At 37.0% G+C, this 22,729-nt stretch overlaps 1 protein-coding gene across 3 annotated transcripts in view; it reads left to right on the forward strand.

The window, feature by feature from the left end:
* Positions 1 to 22,729, forward strand: part of SCAF11 (SR-related CTD associated factor 11) — a 90,141-nt gene that overhangs the window by 14,797 nt on the left and 52,615 nt on the right. For 2 of the 3 annotated variants that reach the window (XM_037845433.1, XM_037845434.1), the window contains exons 2-3: positions 13,153 to 13,234; positions 20,941 to 21,098. In XM_037845433.1, coding sequence (XP_037701361.1) covers positions 13,174 to 13,234; positions 20,941 to 21,098 — 219 coding nt within the window. In that variant the 5' untranslated portion in view covers positions 13,153 to 13,173. Of the gene's footprint in view, positions 1 to 13,152; positions 13,235 to 20,940; positions 21,099 to 22,729 lie in introns of those variants that run through there. The other variant, XM_037845435.1, reaches the window with a different exon arrangement.

The raw sequence follows: 22,729 nt of genomic DNA on the forward strand, positions 1-22,729 counted from the left end.
TATACTGAGTAGCAGAATTGCCAGGTCATATGTCAACTCAATATTTAGTTTTCTGAGGAACTGCCAAACTGTTTTCCATGGTGGCCGTACCATTTTACACTCCCATCAGCAGTGAATAAGTGTTCCTGTTTCTCAAAACATCCTCTCCAACAGTTGTAGTTTCCTGCTTTTGTTTAATAGCAGCCATTCTTAAAAGTGTGAGATAACTCATTGTAGTTTTGATTTGCGTTTCCCTAATAATTCATAAAGATGAACATCTTTTCATTTGCTTTTTAGCCACTTGTATTTCCTCTTTGGAGAAATATTTATTCATATCTTTTGCCCATTTTATAATTGGGTTATTTGTCCTTTTATCGTTGAGTTGTAGAATTTCTTTAGATATACTGGATATCAAACTCTTATCAGATATATGGTTACCCAGTATTCTCTCCCATTGAGTTGGTTGCCTTTTCACGCTTTTGACGAAGTCTTCTGAAGCACAGATATGTTCAGTCTTGGGTATTTCCCATTTATTTGTTTTTTCTTTCATTGATTGTGCTTTGGGTAAGGTCTAAGAAGCTTCGTCCTATCACTGAGTCTTGAAGATGTTTCCTTATATTTTCTACTAGGAGTTTTACGCTCTTATATTTAGGTCTTTGATCCATGTGATGGTTAGGTTCATGTGTCAGCTTAGCCAGGTAATGGTGCCTGGTTGTCTAGTCAAGGAAACACTGGCCTAACCGTTACTGCAAAGACATTTTGTGACTGGTTAATAAAACAGAAGGCTGGTTTATTAAATCATCAATCAATTTATTGTATCTGTGGCTGATTACATCTATGATCAATTAAGGGAGTTTCTTCTGCTATGAGAGAATACAATCAGCTGGATTTAATCCAATCAGTTGAAGACTTCTAAAGGAGAAGAGAGAACTTTCATTTCTTCTCAGCTAACCAGCTTCTCCTGGGGAGTTCATCGAAGGCATTCATAGGAGTTGCCAGCTCACTGCCTGCCCTATGGAATTTGGACTCATGCATCCCCACAGTTGAGTGAGACACTTCTATAAAATCTCATATTTACAGATATCTCCTGTTGGTTCTGTTTCCCTAGAGAACCCTGATTAAAACAATCTACTTTGAGTTAATTTTTGTATAGGGTGTGAGGTAGGGATCCTTTTTCATTCCTTTGTATATGGATATGCATTTTTCCCAGCACTATTTATTGAAGAGACTATTCTGTACCAGTTAAGTGAATTTGGGGGCCTTGTCAAAAATCAATTGACCAAAGATCTGAGGATCTGTTTCTGAAATCTCAGTTCAGTTCCATTGATCAATACGTGTATCTTTGTACCAGTACCATGCTGTGACCACCGTGGCTTTATTATAAGCTTTAAAGTCAGAGAGTGTAAGACTTCCCTCTTCATTCTTCTTTTTCAGGATATCTTTGTATGTTTTTTGAACTTTTGTTGACAACTAGACATTTTGAAATATTAATGAATTATCACTGAAATTTAGATGCTGTGGCATCTGTTTCATAAGCTTGTGTCCAACTAGTGTCAGGACTCAGTTGTCCTTCAATGCCAGAACCTAAAATAAAAGGAAAAGGAAGAAAAAAACAAAAAACCTTCCCCAATCTTTGCAGATTGACCTGTGCAAGTGCTCTCCTTCAGGGCTTGTGCACACACTGGGTTGTATGAGAATAACTCCAGGCCAAAGTATGCAAGCCTCCCTGATCCTTTCTGCATGTTTAGGGCATGCACTTATGACCCTAGGAATTAACCTGTTTTCATGGTTACAGATGTATTCTCTTCCCTAGGAAACTGTTTCCTCATGGATGAGGCACTGCACTGTAGGGTCCTACAGCCAGCGATCTCTTTCTCCAGGCAGCATGACTTGACTGCTTTCCCACTGCCCCACAGCTTTCTTAGGAGAACTCTCTGAACAGCTTTCTACATGCAGTGCAAGTTCTGGGACGGCAAGTCCCTCAGGCTACCACCTGACAGATTCGGCCCCAGATACATGCTCCCATCTTGTGCTCAGGAGCCACTTTGCTCCCTCTGAAACTGGTATCAGGGATCCACACTGGGCGCATAGGCCAGCTCTGCACCTCGCCAAGGAGGGCCTGGAGAAGGGGCCAGCAAAAGCACCCTGAGCCTCTCCTACTGATTTTAAAGCCTTGTGTTCTTGATTAAGCACTCGTCCATTTACTGCAACCCTTAAACGTTTTCTGGACTTTTGAGAAGGATGATTCTATCAGTTTTTGCTAGCTGTTCAAAGATTCTGTGAGGCAGTGGCACTCTGGAGGGTCTTACATCACCATCTTGGTCAACCAGAAACGCAGATTAATTTTTTTTTAATAGTTTTAATGCTCGCTCATTTTGAACTTCAAATCCACTGAAACCTCTAAATCATTCTTCTATATACTGTTTCTCATCTTCTGCTATGCAGTTGGTTTTTAAATTTTTATTGTGGTCATATATATAACATTTCTCATTTTAACTGTTTTAAGGGTACAGTTTTCTGTATTAATTATATTCACCATGTTGCATTACCATCACCACCGTCTATTACCAAAACTTTTACATCACCCCAAACCCAAACTGTGTACCCCATTCATCAATAACTTCCATTCCCCTCCCCCTCTCCCTCTGCACCTGTTTACTGCTAATCTCCTTTCTGTCTCTTATGATTTTACTTATTCTAGATATTTCGTATAAGTGAATCATACAGTGTTTGTCCTTTTGTTTCAGTTACCATAACGTTTTCAAGATTCATCCATGTTTTGGCATGTATCGGAACTTCATTTCTTTTTATAACTGAATAATAGTCTATTGTATATATGTATATACCACATTTTGTTTATCCATTCATTGTTGATGATTACCTGGGTTGTTACCACCTTTTGGCTATTGTGAATAATGACGCTTTGAACAATGTTGTGCAAGTATCTGTTCGTGTCCCTGCTTTCAGTTCTTTTTGGGTATATACCTAGAAGTGAGATTGCCGGATCATTTGGTAATACTCTGTTAAATTTTTGTGGAATTGCCAAACTGTTTTCCACAGCAGCTGTACTGTTTTACATTCCTATCAGCCCTGAATGAGTGATCCTGTTTCTCCACACCCTCTTTAACACTTGGAGTTCTCCATTTTTAAAATATTAGCCGTTCTAGTGGGTGTGAAATGGTAGATCATTGTGGTTTAGATTTGTGTTTCCCTAAAGGTTCGTTATTTTAAGCATCTTTTCTTGCACTTATTCGCCATTTGTATATCTTTGTAGAACGTCTATTCAAGGCCTTTGCCCCTTTTTAAATTGGGATGTTTGTCTATTTTTGAGTTGTTCTTATTTATTCTGAATATTAAACCTTTATCAAATATGTGATATGCAGCTATCTCATCCCATTCTATCGGTTGCCTTTTCACTTTTTTAATGCCTCTTAGTGCACAAAAGTTTTTAATTTTGAAGTCCATTTAACCTATTTTTCCTTTTGTTGTGCCTGCTTTCATTGTTATGTCTATGAAATCATTGCCAATTCTAAGGTCATGAAGCTTTCCTGTATGTTTTCTTCTAAGACTTTAATGGTTTCAGCTTTTATATTTCAGTTCTTTCTTCATTTTGAGTTAATTTTTGTATATGATGCAAGGTAGGAGTTTAGTTGTTTGTTTGTTTCTTGCATTTAGACAGCCAGTTTCTCGGCACCATTTGTTAAAGAGACTATTGTATCCCCTGTTACTGTAACTGGCACTGTTGTAGAAAATTAGTTTTCCATAAATTTGAGTTTATTTCTGGACTCTTTATTCTATTCCATAGGTGTTTATGTGTAGCCTTAAGCCAGTTCCACCCTGTTTTGACTACGGAGTTTTGAAGTCAGGGTGTGTGAGACCTCCAACTTTGTTATGTTTCACGATGGTTTTGGCTATTCAGAGCATCTTGCAATTCCATATTGATTTGGGCATTGACTTTTCCATTTATGTAAAAAAGGATTGCTGGAATTTTGATAGGGATTGTGTTGAATCTGTAAGATCGCTTTGTATAGAATCAACATCTTAAAAATATCAATCTCCCAGTCCATGAACAAAGGATATCTTGCCATTTACTTGCTCTTTTTAAGTTTTCTTTTTCTTTTTTTTTTTTTTTAATAATAGAATACATGCTAGAATAGTAGAATACATGCTATATCTTTTAAAATTTTCAGCAGTGTTTTGTAGTTTTCAGTGTACACGTCTTTCATCTCCTTGGTTAAATTTACATCTAGATATTTACTTCTAGACAGAATGGAACTGTCTTCTTAATTTCCTTTTCAGATTGTTCATTGCTGGTGTATAGACACATAATCTTGTGTGTTAATCTGATACCCTGAATCTTGGCTGCATTAGTTTATTAGCTCTAATAGTTTTTTTATGGATTCTTTGGATTTTCTTGATACAGGATTGTGTCATCAGCAAATAGAAATGGTTTTATTTGTTCCTTTCCAATTTGGATGACTGTTACATCTTTTTCTTGCCTAATTGCTCTGGCTGGAAGTTCCATTAGAAAGTTGAATAGCTGTGGTAAATGTTAAAGTGGGCTTCCTTCTTCCTGATCTTATGGGAACACTTTCATTCATCCACTATTAAGTGTGCTGTTAGCTGTGGGTTTTTCATGTATACCCTTATCATGTTGATGAAGTTCCATTCTATTCCTAGTTTTCTGAGGGTTTTTATCCTGAATGGATGCTAGATTTTGTCAAATGCCTTTTATGTGACAGTTGAGATGATTATGTGCATTTTTTTCCTCTGTATTTGTGTCATATCACATTGATTGTCTTATGTTTAATGAGCCTAGCATTCCTGGGATAGATTCTGCTTGGTCGTGGAGTATAATTTAAATATGATTATTTTTCAATTTGCCAGTATTTTGTTGAGGAATTAATATTTATATTCATAAGGGAAAGTTGTCTGTAACTTTCTTCTCTTGTGATGTCTTTATTTGGCTTTGGTACTAAGGTAATATGGCTTAAGAGAATGCATTAGGAGGTATTTTTTCCTCTTAGTTTTTTGGAATTTGGAGGGAAGGATTGGTGTTATTTTTTCTTTGAGTGTTTGGTAGAATTCATCAGTGAAGTCATTTGGTCCTGTCCTTTTCTTTGTTGGGAAGTTTTTGATTACTGATTCAATCTTTACTTGTTATGAGAGTTTTCTGTTTCTTTTTGAGTCACTGTAAGTAGATTGTAAATTTTTAGGAATCTGCATTTCGTCTAGATTATCTAATTTGTAGATGTACAAATTGTTCATGACATTCTATTATAACCCTTTTTATTTACGTAGGATCAGTAGTAATGTTCCCACTTTCGTTTTTTAATTTGGTTTTTTTTGTGTCTTCTCTTTTTTTGTCAGTCTAGCTTAAAGGTTTGTCTATTTTATTATGTTCTCAGAGAATCAACTTTTGGTTTCATTGATCCTCTCAATTGTTTTCCTGTTCTCCATTTCATTAATCTCTGCTCTAATCTTTTTTCTGCTGGCTTAAGGTTTAGTTTGCCCTTTGTTTTCTAGTTTCTTAAGATGGGAAGTTAGGTCATTGATTTGAGATTTTTTGGGGGGTAGGGGGTGGATTTTAAAAATTAGCAATGATCAGGCCCTGACTTAATTAGTCTGGGGTGGAGCCTGGGCATCAGGATGAATTTTGCTCCATGGTTTTATGCTAGCCCTGGGTGTTGATGGAGGAAGGGAAGGTAACTCAAGAGAGCACAAACCTGGCCATAGATCTGTTTGGTTTTTTTTGTTTTTCGTTTTTGTTTTTGTGTTTGTTTTTGTTTTTGTTTTAAATGCCATTTCACTGAGATATTCACACACCATACAAACCATCTGAGGTATACAATCACTGGCTCACAGTATTGTCACATAGTTGTGCAATCAACTCCATGATCAATTTTAGAATATTTTCATTCCCCCAGAAAAGAAATAAAGGTAAGAAAGAAAACCCAAATCCTTCCATACTCCTTATACCCCCATTATTGACCCATAGTGATGGCGTATTACATTTGTTACTATTGATGAAAGAGTATTAAAATATTACCAACTATAGTCCATGATTTGCAACAGTTATGTTTTTTCCCATATACCCCTCTATTATTAACTCCTTGTAATAGTGGCTACATTTGTTCTAGTTCATGAAAGAACTTTTTTTTATTTGTTTAGTTAATCTGGGTATTGTCCACCACAAGATTCACCATTATGTATTTCCATGTTTGAACCTCCAGCTTTCCTTCTGGTGACATACATGACTCTAAACTTCCCCTTTCCACCACATTCACACACCATTCAGCACTGTTAATTATTCTCACAGTAGTGTGCCACCACCACTTGTGTCCATCTCCAAACATTTAAGTTCAACTTAGTTAAACATTCTACACATATTAAGTAACCACTCCCCATTCTTTAGCCTATTTCTATATCCTAGTAACCCATATTCTATATTTTATGTCTATGAGTTTGCATATTATAATTAGTTCACATTAACGAGATCATACAGGATTTGTCCTTTTGTGTCTGATTTATTTCACTCAACATAATGTCCTCAAGGTTCATCCATGTTGTCATGTGCTTCAGGACTTCATTCCTTACTGCTTGTTCCAGTTTGCTAATGCTGCCATTATGCAAAATACCAGAAATGGATTGGCTTTTATGACGGGGGTTTCTTCGGTTACAAATTTATAGTCCTAAGGCCAAAAAAGTGTCCAAACTAAGGCATCAATAATATGATACCTTCACTGAAGAACAGCTGTTGGGATCGGAACACCTCTGCCAGCTGGGAAGGCACATGGCTGGTGTCTGCTGTTTGCTTCTGGATTGTGTTTCAAAATGGCTTTCTCCAAAATGTTTATGGGTTTCTCTCAGCTTAGCATCTCCAAGCATCCTTCTGTCTGCATTTCCAAGCATCTCTAAGCGTCAGCTCTCAAGTCTCTCTCTGCTGCCCCTGGGGTTTTTTGTCCTCTCTTAGCTTCTCCGGAACAAACTCTGGGCTAGCATCCAAAAAGTATCAACAAACATCTGAGTCTGCTACTTTTAAAGGACTTCAGTAAACTAATTAAGACCCATGCTGAATGGGCTCCATGGATACATTCAATCAAGAGTTCATACCCTAATCAAAAAGATTAATCTGCCCCCACATGATTGCATTAAAAAATGTGGCTTTTGTGGGGGACATAATATATATAAACCAGCACACTACTGAATAATATTCTACCACATATTTTTTATCCATTCATTGGTTGATGGACACTTTGGTTGTTTCCATCTTTTGGCAATTGTGAATTATGTCACTGTGAACATTGGTGTGCATATGTCTGTTTGAGTCCCAGCTTTCAGTTCTTCTGGGTATATACTGAGTAGCGGGATTGCCAGATTGAATGGCAACTTTATACCTAGCTTTCTGAGTCACCACCAAACTCTTCCACAGCAGTTGTACCATTTTTTAAAATGCAATTTTATGAGATGTATTAACACACCATATAATCCATCCAAAGTGTACAATCAGTGGTTCACAGTATCTTCATATACTTGTGCATTCATCACCGCAATCAATTTTAGAACATTTTTATTACTCCAAAATAAAGAAAAAAAAAAAAAAACTCCAAACTTCCCCTTTCCATACTCCTTATTCCCTCTATTATTCATATATTTTTTTGTCTTCATTTTATTACTCATTTGCCCAAGCACTGGATAAAGGGAGTGTTAGTCACAAGGTTTTCACGATCACAGTTACATATGTATATGTGTGTGTGTATATACACACACACACATACATACATACATACATACATACAATCATCAAGAATCAAGTCTACTGGATTACAGTTCAACAGATTCAGGTATTTCCTTCTGGCTCTTCTAATAACACTAGAAACTAAAAATGAATATTTATATAGTGCCTAAGAATAACCTCCTAAATGACCTGTTCACTATTTGAAATCACTTTGTCACTGAAACTTTATTTTGTTTCATTTCTTTTCCCCCTTTTTGTCAAGAAGACATTCTCAATCCCATGATGCTGGGTCAAGGCTCATCTCTGGAAGTTATGTCCCACGTTGCCAGGGAGACTTACACCCCTGGGAGTAGTGTTCCATGTAGGGGGGAGGGTAGTGAGTTTATTTGCAGGTTGGCTGAGAGAGAGGCCACATCTGAGCTATGAAAGAAGTTCTCTGGGGGTTACTTTTAGGCGTAATTATAAGTAGGCTTAGCGGCTGTACCAATTTACATTCCCACCAGCAGTGAATAAGTGTTCCTATTTCTCCACATCCTCTTCAACACTTGTAGTTTCCTGTTTATTTAATAGTGGCCACTCCAGTACATGTGAAATGATATCTCATTGGTTTTGATTTGCATTTCCCTAATAGCTAGTGAAGGTGAGCATCTTTTCATGTGCTTTTTCAGCATTTGTATTTCCTCTTTGGAAAAATGCCTTTTCATGTAGTATAGCCACTCCAGGTCTATTTATTTTGTTGTTACTAGAACGGAATATTTTACCTTTCACTTTCAGTCTCTTTATCTTTTGATCTAAGGTGGATCTTTTGTAAAGAGCATATAGTCAGATCATGCTCTTTTATCCCGTCTACCAATGTCTGCATTTTGACTGGAAGATTTAATCCATTTACATTTAAAGAATTTATTGATAAAGCAGGACCTAACTCTTATGCCTTTTTTTTTTTGTATATCATGCCTTTTTTGTCCCTAATTTCCTCCATTACTGTCTTGTATTTAGTTGATATTTTGTAGCAAACCATTTTCTTTTCTGCAGATTTTTAGGTATTTCTTTTTTGTGCTACCATTGGGTTTATATTTAATATCCTTATTCTATCACAGTCTACTTTGAGTTCATTTCAACTTAACACAGTCTCTATACCTCTCTGTCTCTGCACGTTTGTGTCATTCTTGTCACAGCTTACATCTTTATCTTGCTGCCCCAACCGTATATTTATAATTACTCTTTATGCATTTGAATTTTAGATTATATAAGAAATAAAAAGTGGAGTTACAAATCAAAAACATAATAGGACTGGCATTTATATTTACTCATTTACCTTTATCATGGATCTTTATTTCTTCATGCACCTTCAAGGTACTTCCTAGTGTTCTTTCCTTTCTTCTTGAAGGAATCCCTTTAGCATTTCTTATAGGGCAGGTCTAGTGGTAATGAACTCACTCAAGATTTTTTGAGAACTGTCTTGATTTCTCCTTTATGTTTGAAGGACACTTTTGCTGGATATAGAATTCTTTGTTGACAGGTTTTGTTTTGTTTTGTTTTTCCTTTCAGCAATTTAAATATGTCATTACACTGTGTGCCAGTTTGAATGTATTATATCCCCCAAGAAAAAGCCATATTCTTTGATGCAATCTTGTGGGGCAGACGTATTAGTGGGAATTAAGTTGGAATGTTTGGATTAGGTTGTTTCCATGGAAATGTGCCCCACCCAACTGGGGGTGATAACTGATTGGATAATTTCCATGGAGGTGTGGCCCTGCCCATTCAGGGTGGGTCTGAATTAGTTCACTGGAGCACTATATAAGCTCAGACAGAAGGAGCGAGCTTGCCACAGCCAAGAAGGACCCTTTGAAGAACTCACGGAAGATGAGAGAGTAGCTGTAGATGACAAACAGTTTGAAGACGGCCGTTAAAAGCAGACTCTTGCTCCAAAGAAGCTAAGAGAGGACGCCCCAAGAGCAACCAAGAGTGACATTTTGAAGAGGAGCTGTGACCTAGAGAGGAACATCCTGGGAGAAAGCATTTTGAAACCAGAACTTGGAGCAGACAGCAGCACGTGCCTTCCCAGCTAGCAGGTTTTCTGGATGCCATTGGCCATCCCCCAGTGAAGGTACCCAGTTGCTGATGCATTAGCTTGGAAACTCTATGGCCTTAAGACCGTAACTGTGTAACCAAATAAACCCCCTTTATAAAAGCCAGTCCATTTCTGGTGTTTTGCATTCCAGCAGCATTAGCAAACTAGAACACGCTGCCTTCTGGACTCTGTGGTTTCTGATGAGAATATGGGACTTAGGGAGGATTCCTTGTACCCAATGAATTGCTTCTCTCTTGCTGCTGTTAGGATTCTCTCTTTGTCTTTGTCCATTAAACAGTTTGTAATGTGTCTCAATTTGGATCTGTTTGAGTTTATCCTATTTGGAGTTCATTGAGCTTCCTCAGTGTGTATATTCTTGTCTTTCATTGTATTGGGAAGTTTTTGGCCATTATTTCTTCAAATATTCTTTCTACCTCTTTCTCATTTCCTCCTGGGACTCCCGTAATCAGTATCTTAGTACACTTCACAGTGTCCCTTGGGTCTCTTTGGCCTTATTCAGTTTTTCATTCCTTTCCTTCTCTGCCTCTCCAACTAAATAACTTCATTTTTCTAGCATCAGGTTTGCTGATCTTTTGCCTGTTCAAATCTACTGTTGAGTCCTTCTAGTGAATTTTCATCTCAGTTATTGTACTTTTCAGCTCCAGAATTTCTTTGGTTCTTTTTTAAAATTTTTATCTCTTTTTTGAATTCCTTCTTTTGTTCATGTTCCGTTTTCTTGATTTCCTTTAGTTCTTTGTGCATGTTCTCCTGTAGCTCATTGAATTTATTTAGGAGAGTTTTCTTAATTTTCTGATGAGTAATTCCATGTCTGGGCTTCCTCAGGGATTTTGTTGTTGTTGTTGTTGTTCCACTTTATTTTGTTCCTTTGAATGGGCCATCCTATTCTGTTTGTGTGTGTGCCATGTGATTTTTTGTTGTTGAAATTTGGACCTTTGAATATTAAAATGTGTTAAGTCTGCCAATCAGATTCGCCCTCTTCTCTGGGCCTTGCTGTTTTTGTTTTTGTTTTGATCATCGAAGACTGCAGTAATCTGCTTAGTGATTTTTCCAAACTATTTTATCCAAAGTCTCTATTCCTTGCTGTACACGGTCACTGAACCTCTGTTCCTTTAGCTTATGGTCAACCAGTGTTTCAAAAGATACTCTCTTGAATGCCACGAGCTCCAAAAAACAAACAGACAACAACAAAAACACAAAACGAAAATTTCTAACATCTTTGCTAATTTGCTCCGTGTTGAGGCTCTCCTTTAACAGCCCAGCTTATACTGAGTCAGTAGATCAGCCCAAGGTGAATGCCTAGGGTCTTCTCAGGTCTTTCTGAGCATGTATGTTGCCCTAGGGTGACTTAAAAAATTCCTCAGCATGCATGAATGCTCCCGGATGTCTGAATCTCATCAAAAATCTATCTCCTGAATGCCTAGGGTCTTCTTGGGTCTTTTTGAGCATGTATGTTGCCCTGGGATGAGTTTAAAAATTCCTCAGCATGCATGAATGTTCCCGGATGTCTGAATCTCACCAAAAATCTATCTCCATATCTTTCTTCCCGGGCCTCAGGCAGATGACCCTCAGGCATGTTATTATATGTCATAACCACAATCTTTTACTTCAGGCAACTGGTTTGCTCTGTTCCATGTCACTTCTCTACAGCACTTTAACACCCCAGGTGAGTTCTGGGTTAGGCAAAACAGGTGAGTGCCTTGAGTTAGTCTTTGAGGAAGCCACCAGATGGGTTGTAACAGATACATACACACTAAATTTGTGCATTAGGTGTGCTCTGCTCCCTCCCTCCATAACCAAATACCAGAGATCTGCCCTGAGAATGCAGACCACTGTTCCACAGACAACACCTGAGCCAGGGAGGGGTTGGGGCCAGGGCAAGGAAAAGCTCCAGTCAGCTTTCATACCAGTTTTTGGTTGCCTTTTTCTTGATTCAGTGTTCACGTGGTTGCAGTTTACTTTGACTGTTTTCCAGAGTTCTAGGAAACTTGGTTCTGCCAGTTTCTGCTTGTTTTTTGATGTTTCTGTGGTGCGGGTATGTTTGTGTGTATGTGTGTGTGTGTGTGTGTACATTTGGAGCTTTTTACTCTGCCATTTTGCTGATATCACTCTTTGGTTGGGTACTGAACCATCGTGCAGGACTTTGCATTTCTCCTTGTTTAACCTAGTAGGGAATTTTCCTGAGAGAGTCATACCTTTAATGATGAAACTAGCTTGTGAAAATTATTTCAAAAATTAGAAAAGTTAATTCAGATTTGTATGGGAAAATCATAACCAATAAAATTGGGGATTGGTTGTGCCTAGATATTCCAAAATGTAATTGAACAGTTCATTGCAATCATGTGTCTTGAATCAATTCAAGAAGGAATTCTAAGAATTGCTTTAAAATATAAATTTTACCTCATAAATTCATTCCTCTTAACTGCCAAATTGACTTCCTTTCCCACATTTCTCATTTTGCCTCTTCTAATCACCGTTCCTACTCCTCTAGGCCAGGTGACCTGTGTTTTGTCACCAGATCTCAGAGTTTTCTTCAACTCTCATTTCTTACTTCTCTGTTTCACTTCACAGCCAGTTACTCTAGCTGTGCACATCTCTCTGCTTCTAATGTCTCCTGACTGTAACCCATTTTATTCTCTGCTGACAGGTCAATCTATTTTTTAAAAATTCACTTATACCATTTTTATCTTGTTGCTCTCGTTCACAAGAAACTAAGATTGAATCTAAGTTTCTCAGTTAATCATTAGTGCTTGATCCATCCATAATCTAGTCCTAGTTGATTTACATTGTTCTGCTTATTGCTCTCTTTACCTCCTTATTGTAATCTTTCAAGATAAAGTTCTTGGTTTACATGTCCATTCCTCCTCATGACACACACATATCCATCTGCCTGTGCACACATGCTCACTCACTGTCTCTTTGTCTGTCACACTGTTCTTGTTCTTGTCAGATTGGCCCACCTAAATGCTGTTTTACTCCTTCATTCAATGTTGCTTCTTTATGCCCTAACCTTCTTGACACACCTAGTCTATCTGTGTGTTTGGATCACCTTCCCTGACAACTTCAGTCCGTGGTGTTCTCCTTTCTCTAAACTTTGATTAAATTTATGTCTCTACTTACTGCAAAATTTATTACTTAGTCTTTGTTGCTTAATATTTATGTACGCCTTTTCCTTTCAATAAGACTGTATGCTATTTGATGGAGTACAAAAGAAAACTGAATTATCCACAAGAGTTTGACTTTTGCTTTGTTGTTTTATGTGTAAAATAATGTACGGTTCAAGGTATTTTTTTAATTGGTGTTATTGAAGGCAAACATAAAAATTCTTTTATAATTCATCCTGTAGGAAACCTTTTTCCAAGGAAAAATGGAGAAGAAAACTGTACATACCCTAAATGCAGGAGATCAGGAATATGAAGATATGGAAGGTAACTTTTCATTTTTATAAAGATTATGTGTTGAAAGCAAAACTTGGTGTTTCTAAACTGTTCATTTGTTTAATTTCAAAATACACAAAGAGTTTTTCAGTTTCATTTATTTTTGTTCTTAAATTCTGAATTAAGCTGCCTAAATAAGAAGCGCACACAGTTTTTATTTTTCCCTCCTCCCATGTCTTAATTTTCAATTTATTGGCACTTTTGGCTTGTTGAGCTTTTTTCTTCTTCTTTCTAGTTTTTTTTGTTTTTGTGGGTTTGGGGGGAAGTTTTTTTTTTTTTTTTTTTTTTTTTTTTTTGCTCTTTTTTCAATAATTAACATTGGCAGTCTCCTCCTTACTTAAAATCTAAAGTTAGTATGTCAGTCTTCATTGTCAAAAGTAGAAGAATTCTTAGAACGCTTTAACTATTCCAGACTTTTAGGTAATAGTTATCTATTATTTTGATTCTTTTTTTCAAACCTACAAATTAGATGATATTTTATTCAGACAATGTTTGGGCTTTTTTGTTGTTTTTCTTTCTTTCTTTCTTTCTTTCTTTCTTTCTTTCTTTCTTTTTTCCTTTCCTTTCCTTTCCTTTCCTTTTTCCTTTCCTTTTTCCTTTCCTTTTTCCTTTCCTTTTTCCTTTCCTTTCCTTTCCTTTCCTTTTTCCTTTCCTTTTTCCTTTCCTTTCCTTTCCTTTCCTTCTTGTCATCCACCCTTCCATCTTACTGCTTTATTTTCTTTCTGGAGAGATTTTTCTTCTTCCGCAAAAAACCCTTACGGTTCTTTAGTGAAAGTCTGTTTGTGGTAAACTCTAAAATTTTTTGTTTTATCCTCTTCTATTTAATTCTGAATTGATACTTTTTCCTCTTAGCACTCTGAAGATACATTTGATCGTTTTCTGGGTTCTGTTGTTGCTCTCAAGAAATTTCAGTCTAATTGTAATTCCCTTGTAGATGATCTGTCTTTTCCCTCTGTTCTAGTTTGCTAATGCTGCCGGAATGCAGAATACCAGAAGTGGATTGGCTTTTATAAAAGGGGGTTTATTTGGTTACAAAGTTACAGTCTTAAGTCCATAAGTGTCCACCAACAAAGGGTACCTTCATTGGAGGATGGCCAGTGGTGTCCAGAAAATCTCTGTTAGCTGGGAAGGCACTTGGCTGGCATCTGCTCCAAAGTTCTGTATTCAAAATGGCCTTCTCCCAGGACATTCCTCTCTCGGCTGCAGTTCCTCAAAAATGTCACTCTTAGTTGCCCTTGGGGCGTTTGTCCTCTCTTAGCTTCTCTGGAGCAAGAGTCTGTCTTCAGCAGCCATCTTCAAACTGTCCCTCATCTGTAGCTCCTCTCTCAGCTCCTGGGTGTTCTTCAGAGTGTCCCTCTTGGCTGTTGCTCCTCTTCAAAATGTCACTCTCAGCTGCAATGAGTTCCTTCTGTTTGTCAGCTCATTTATATGGCTCCAATGATTTAATTCAGACCCACCCTGAATGGGTGGGCCAACACCTCCATGGAAATTATCCAATCAGAGTCATCACCCACAGTTGGGTGGGGCATATCTCTATGGAAACACTCAAAAAATTACAATCTAATTAATACTAATAGGTCTGCCCACACAAGATTACATCAAAGATAATGGCGTTTGGGGGACATAATACATTCAAACTGGCACACCCTCTTTCTGCTTTGGAGATCTTGTTTTCACCTGTGGTGTTACATGGTTTTGCTGCATTGTTTCTAGGAAGGGATTGAATTTTTTCCTTTCCTGTTTAATATACACAGAGTTTCCTTTATCTTTTGGCTCATGGTTTTTTTTGTCGGTTTGTCATTTCCCAGGCTATACCTCTTTAAATATTGCCTCTCCTGTATTCTCTTCTGGACTCTGATTAGCATGTTAGACCTTGTTCTGATGTAATGTCTCAACCCTCTTTTGTAGATTGCCTAGCTCTCCTACAGTCTATGAAGTTTCCTTGAATCTATCTTGCAGTTCACAAATATTCTCTTCTTCTGGGTTTAATCTGCTGTTTAATCATTCTATGCAGTATTTGAAAATTCTGATATTTAAATCTAATGGGTATCTAAATCTCTTGGGTCTCTGATTCTTACTCAAGGTGCCTTATTTTTTTAGGCTTGGTAATATTTCATTTATGAGCTCATATTTAATTAAAGTTAATTTCTGCTGAATCCTGATGACCTAAGTTGGGGATTCATTTCTCCAGAGGATTTGGATTTGCTCTTCCTGGACCCATGCTGGGACCACTTTAGCCCCATTTGAGGGTCTTCAGTTAATACTGAAGTCTCTTGGGATCATTTTCCCTACCCAGGGTGGTCCTAGGGTTTAATCTCCAGATCTGAGCACTAGTATTGATATTTGTGCCCAGGTCAACCTAGTGTTTCCATTTGCTTGCTATATGCTCTTCACATTTCAGCTGCACATTCTTTTATGTTGAACCTGGAGTTTCTTTTATTAGTTATGAGCCAGCAGTGCATACTTCTATATATTTGTTATGTTGGTGGTGGTACAAATCCTAAGGAGGGTAATTTGACAGAATTTATTTAGATTACAAATGTACACATACATTGATCTAGCAGTTATGCTTTTAGGAACTTATCCTTTAGGTATACTTTTTGTTTGTTTGTTTCTCAAAACCTTTAATAAACATATGTGTTTTTTTTTTTTTAATTCAGTTTTATTGAAATATATTCACATACCATACAATCATCCATGGTATACAATCAACAGTTCACAGTATGATCATATAGCTATGCATTCATCACCACAATCTATTTCTGAACATTTTCCTTACATCAGAAAGAATCAGAATAAGAATAAAGAAAAAAAGTAAAAAAAGAACACCCAAATCGTCCCCCCCATCCCACCCTATTTGTCATTTAGTTTTTGTCCCCACTTTTCTACCCATCCATCCACACACTAGACAAAGGGAGTGTGATCCACAATGCCTTCACAATCACAGTGTCACCCCTTATAATCTACGTTATTGTACAATCTACATTATTATACAGTAGTCTTCAGGAGTCCAGACTACTGGGTTGGAGTTTGGTAGTTTCAGGTATTTACTTCTAGCTATTCCAATACATTAAAACCTAAGAGGTGTTATCTATATAATGCATAAGAATGTCCACCAGAGTGACCTCTCAACTCCACTTGAAATCTCTCAATCACTGAAAGTATTTTGTCTCATTTTGCATCCCCCTTTTGGTCAAGAAGATATTCTCAATCCCACGATGCCAGGTCCAGATTCATCCCCAGGAGTCATATCCTGCGTTGCCAGGGAGATTCACACCCCTGGGAGTCAGGTCCCACGTAGGGGGGAGGGCAGTGAGTTCACCTGCCGAGGTGGCTCAGTTAGAGAGAGAGAGGGCCACATCTGAGCAACAAAGAGGTACTCGGGGAGACTCTTAGGCACAATTATATGGAAGTTTAGCCTCTCCTTTGCAGTAACGAGCCCCACAAGGGCAAGTCCCATGATAGAGGGCTCGGCACATCAAACTGCCAGTCCCAATGTTTGTGACAACATCAACATCAGTCCAGGTGAGGAAGTCCAACACTTCTGCACCTTCCCCCAGCTCCTCGGTGGGGGAGGGCTGTAAATATATTTTTTATTCTCTGCCCAGATTACTTTGGGATGTGTCACTATTTCACTCTAACCTATATCAACCCATCGTATCTCACTTCCTATTCAAAGCTCCATGCAATCATGGTGTTTGAACAAATCGACTGTAGAGTTACACTGTTTAGAAAATATAGATCCTGCACCAAATAGACATCTGCCACATGGAATCTGAAGTTTTAAAACACAATCAGTTTCGACCTTTACCCTTTGGCCCGGTATGCCCTAGTCTTAACCAGATCTGCTTCATTCATATCACTAATTGAAGTCTGGGCTCTTTTTTGGCTTTGTTTTTTAACAGTTGCTGTATGCACTAATACTGACATTCATGTCTGCCGAGCTCTAGCTCCGAGTTTCAGGTGTCTCAGAGATACGCATAGTTCCAGAGACCAATCAGGTCATACAGTAAGGGATCAGCATCTCAAAGTTTAGAGATAAGCATTACAATTCAGGAATAGAGTTGACTGCTGTAAGAGCTTACAATCTAGGGACCATTACAATAATCAAGTCCACGTTAGGCTATGTTCTAAGATTCAATTCTGAGTTTACACATTGTAGTTAGTCCATATTGGTGAGGCATTATAGTGCCTGCCTTTATTTCTGGCATACTTCGCTCAAATGCTGTGCACAGGATCCATTCATCTTGTTGTGTGTCTCACAGCTTCACTGCTTCTCTTAGTTGCTCAATATTCCATTGTATGCATATGCCACAGTTCACCATTCTGTTCCTCAGTCTGTGTACCCTTACATCACCTCCACCCATTGCAAATCATGATTGCTGCCTCCATGAACACCAGTTTGCAAATGTCCATTCACGTCTCTGCTCTCAGATCTTCAAATGGCATACCCCATGAGGTTGCAGGACCTTATGGTCCCCACATACATAACTTTTTGTGGAACCACCACACTGACCTTCAGAAAGGCTACACCATTCTACCTGCTAATCAATAGTAGATAGCTACATCCCTCTTACCATGTTTTCTCCAACGCTTTTACTCCTATATATATTTTTTCCTACAATTTTATAGTTATATTCACATGCCATACATTCATCCACAGTGCACAATCAGTTATTCATGGTATCATCATAAAGTTGTACATTTATCAACACAATCAACACTTGAACATACTGATTACTACAAGAAAAATTGTTTGGTTTTTTTTTTTTAGCAATAATAAAAAAGATGATAAAAAGAAAAATAACATATCATACAATACAATAGTAAGAACAGAAAATAACACCACTACCAAGAATCTCATATTCCTCCCCTATATCCCCCTCTCATGTACACTTAGCATTGGCATATTGCCTTTGTTACATTTAATGGAGGCATATTACAATGTTACTGTTGACCATAGACTCCAGTTTGCTTTGATTATGTTTTTTCCCAAATGCTAACCCTTTTTCAACACTATATGGTAGACATTCATTTGCTCTCCCACATGCAAAAACATTTTTCTGTTTATATATTTAGTGACAGTCATTGGCCACTCCAGTTTTTGCCAAGTTACACAGTCCCAGTCTTTATCATCTATCTTTACTTCTGGTGTCATACATTCTCCTTCCCCACCTCTTTCAGCTTTATTCACAGACATCTTTGTTCGGTGTACTTACAATACTGTGCTACCATCACACAGTATTATGCTATTTGTTTCTGGATCTATACAGTCAATCCTGCTAAACATTCTGTAGTCCTTCAACATCAAATGCCTGATCTCTACCCTTTTTCTATCTCCTGGTTGCCTGTGTTGTCAGCTTTTAACTCCCAAAGTTTGTTCATTAATGTCTGTTCATATTAGCGAGACCATATAGAATCTGTCCTTTCATTTGTGTATATACCACAGTTTATCCACTCGTCCTTTGATGGACATTTGGGCTGTTTCCATCTATTGAATAATGCTGCAGTAAACATCGGTTTACAAATGTTTGTTTGTGTCCTCTGAGTATATACCTAGCAATGAAATAGCTGGGTCATACGGCAAATCTATATTTAGCTTCCTGAGGAACCTCCACACTGTCTTCCAGAGTGGTTGCACCATTCTACATTCCCACCAACAATGAATAAGTGTGCCTCTTTCTCCACATCCTCTCCAGCACTTGTCATTTTCTGTTTTTTGGATAATGGCCCTTCTGGTAGGTGTGAGATGGTATCTCATTGTGGTTTTGATTTGCATTTCCTTAATAGCCAGTGAAGTTGAGCATTTTTTCATATGTTTTTGAGCCATTTGTATTTCCTCTTCAGAAAAATGTCTGTCCATGTCTTTTGCCCATTTTTTAATTGGATTGTTTGTCTTTCTGTTGTTGAGTTGTAGGATTCCTTTATATTTTGGGGATATTAAACCCTTATCTGATATGTTGTTTCCAAATATCATCTCCCATTGTGTAGGTTGCCTTTTTACTTTTCTGACAAAGTCTTTGATGTACAAAAGTGTTTGATTTTGAGGAGATCCCATTTGTCTATTTGTTCTTTGGTTGCTCGCGCCTTGGGTGTGAGGTCTAAGAAACCACCTCCTATCACAAGATCTTTAAGATATTGCCCCACATTTTTTTCTTAGAGTTTTATGGTCTTGGTGCTAACATTTAGGTCTCTGATCCATTTTGAGTTAATTTTTATATAAGGTGTGAGGTAAGCATCCTCTTTCATTCTTTTGGAAATGGATATCCAGTTCTCCAAACACCATTTATTGAAGAGGTTGCTCTTTCCCAGTTGCTTTGGCTTGACTGCCTTATCAAAGATCAGTTGTCCATAGATGTGGGGGTTTACTTCTGAACATTCAGTTCGATTCCATTGGTCAGTATATCTGGCCTTATGCCATTACCATGTTGTTTTGAGCACTGTAGCTTTGTAATATGCTTCAGAGTTGGGTAGTGTGAGACCTCCCGCTTTGTTCCTCTTTCTCAAGATATTTTTGGCTGTTCGGGGCACCTTGCCCTTCCAAATAAATTTGGTTATTGGTTTTTCTATTTCTGTAAAGTAAGTTGTTGGGATTTGAATTGCTGTTGCATTTAATCTATGAATCAGTTTAGGTAAAACTGACATCTTAACTATATTTAGTCTTCTAATCCATGAACATGGTATGTTCTTCCATTTTTTTAGGTCTTGTTCAATTTCTTTTAGCAGTTTCTTATAATTTTCTGTGTAAAGGTCTTTTGTGTCCTTGGTTAAGTTTATTTCTAAATACTTGATTTTTTTGGTTGCTATTGTAAATGGGATTTTTTTCTTGATTTCATCCTCTTGTTGCACATTACTTGTATATAGGAACACTGCAGATTTTTGTGTATTGATCTTGTAGCCTGCTACTTTGCTGTATTCATTGCCTAGTTCTAGTAGCTTTGCTGTAGATTTTTCTGGATTTCCTACATATAGAATCATGTCATCTGCAAATAGTGAAAGTTTTACTTGTTCCTCTCCAATTTGGATGCCTCTTCCTTTCCAATTTGGTTGCCTCCTATAGATATACTTTTAAAATGTGGAATGACAAAGTTATTCATTGCAGCATTGTTTGTAATAGTGAAAGTTTGAAAACAAGTAACTGGCCATCAATAGGTTCAAAAAAGGGAGCAGAGTTAGTGTGCATAGCATTCTAGCATTTGTGTGAAGGAAAATAAATGGAAATACCCCTCCCCTCCCCCTCCACACACACATATGGGGTTTACTTCTCTATGCATTAAAAAAATCTCTGGAAAAATGCAGAAGAAATTAACAGTTGTTACTTATTGTTGGGTTGGGTGGAACTGTATGGATGGGGTTAGATGTGAGTGCAAGCCTTTTCACTATAACCTCATTTTTTTTTTTTTCACATTTTTGAAACATGTGAGTATATTACTTACTTTAAAATTTAAATTAATGAAAAGTTTTCACTCCCTTCCTCATCTCCCAAAATGTAACATAGTCAATATTGGGGTTGGAAGATTGGGCTAAAGGAGTATGTTTGTTATATTTTTTCCAAGATCTAATTGCTTTTATAGTAGGAGGTCTCTTTAAGATGTCTATCTAGTCTACCATACTGCCAGAAATGTAAGTCATATAATTTTGGCTAATACAATTTTGGTCTGCAGAACTTGAAAGCATCTGGCTCTTTCAATTTACAGGTGAAGAAAACAGAGATAATACTGCTCTTACTGTTCTATTGTACAATGAAGCTGACAGATGTCCAATATGTCTTAATTATCTATTAGAGAAGGAAGTTGCTTTCCCAGAAAACTGTAATCATGTCTTCTGTATGACCTGTATTCTTAAATGGGCAGAGGTAAGTTTGAGAATAAGTATTGATTATAATTATTAGTGTGTTAAAAAGCCTGAGAATAAGTATTAACCACAATTGTTAGTGTGTTAAAAAGTTATTTGATAAAAGTTTGATATTTTGCAGTCATCTTTTTTTATTCCTTTGACGTAAGTAGTATATTACCATATTTTAATTCCCTAGCATGATTTCATTCCATCTAGTCTGAAGAGTTGATACTGCATTTCATAGGTCATTTCACGATAATGTATTTTCTCCCTACTTTGGACAAAAAAAGCCCCTGTCTTATCCAAATTCTGTCAGTATATTTCCTTCTAATTTTCTTTTATTCATTTTTTTCTTTGATAATAAAAATTTTTTAATGACTATCTTTTTAAAAAACTTAACCTTGTAGGAATAACATGAGAATTTTTTTGGTAGAAATGCAATAAATTCATCTTCACTTTATTTGACCCTCTTGGGATAATATTACCTATTTACTACTAGTACTACCACCTTCTACCTGCTTTGTGTTTTGGAGTTTTCAGAGGATTTTCACATAGGTTATCTGACTTCTTTGTATCAGCCTTGTGGGATAACCAAAGCGGATGTAATAGTGTTATTCATTCCATTTTACAGATGAGGAAACGTAGATTTTATGTTCTATAACTTGTCCAAGATATCATAGTTTAAGTGGTGGAAGTTAATTTAGAACTGGGTTTTCTAACTCCTATTTTTAATTTAGAATGAACTAATTTCAGTCTGAGTTAGAGATATTACAGAGGTTCTCCCGAGATGTCCTTATTAAGAAACAGGACATTAATATATGCTGACTCAATTTGGGCCAAGTAGATTATGGATCTGATACTTCGAAGTGAATGTTAATTCATGAAAAGCCCAATTGTTATATGAGTTTCAAAATAATTAATTGTTCTGCATATTCATCATGCTGTATTTTCCAAGTTAGTATTTTGTCAGTGTGTAAAAATTAGTAAAGAAGATAAATCTCAAAAATATTTTTAACATTAGCTACATTTAAATTGTTCAAGGTTACTAAACACATTGGAGTTGCCTATTACATAACTGAAGTTTTTTAGGATCGGTTTTTTCCTTATATTTTTATTAATGTCTCCTCTGGAAAGAAGAAAGTAACTGTATACTGACTATGGCTTAGTTCTGGGAAGAAGAAAAAAAGGTTTTGTTAATCCTGTTGAATTTGTGATAGTATACATGGAATTAATTTAGAGTAAAACCTAAACTGAACTTTGGCAAGAAGGGACTAAAGATAAATGAAAATGTATTTTGGGGAAAAGTATTCTGAGTTTTGCTGAGTTAACATGATTGGTAAAGCTAATGTGTTTGCAGTAGCACTGACTAATGAAATAGGAATGCAGATTTTTTTTCTGCTACCCAACTAAAGATTTCCTCTGCTTTAAATTTGATACCTCCTATTAGCTTGGTGAACACATTTTTTTAAAATAGAGATTTTGCTTCTGATAAAGAAGTGGTATTACTGGATGGGTGAAAGGCTTTGATTCAGCGCTTTTCATAATATTGTATTCAGTGACCACATAATTGTGAGTTTCAACAATACTATCTGTACATATGGTTTTCTCTAAGAAAATTAGAATGTGTAAAATAGACATGGCTCTCCGTCC

The sequence above is a fragment of the Choloepus didactylus genome, chromosome 8, assembly GCF_015220235.1.
Source record: "Choloepus didactylus isolate mChoDid1 chromosome 8, mChoDid1.pri, whole genome shotgun sequence".
In the NCBI taxonomy this organism is placed as follows: Eukaryota; Metazoa; Chordata; class Mammalia; order Pilosa; family Megalonychidae; genus Choloepus; species Choloepus didactylus.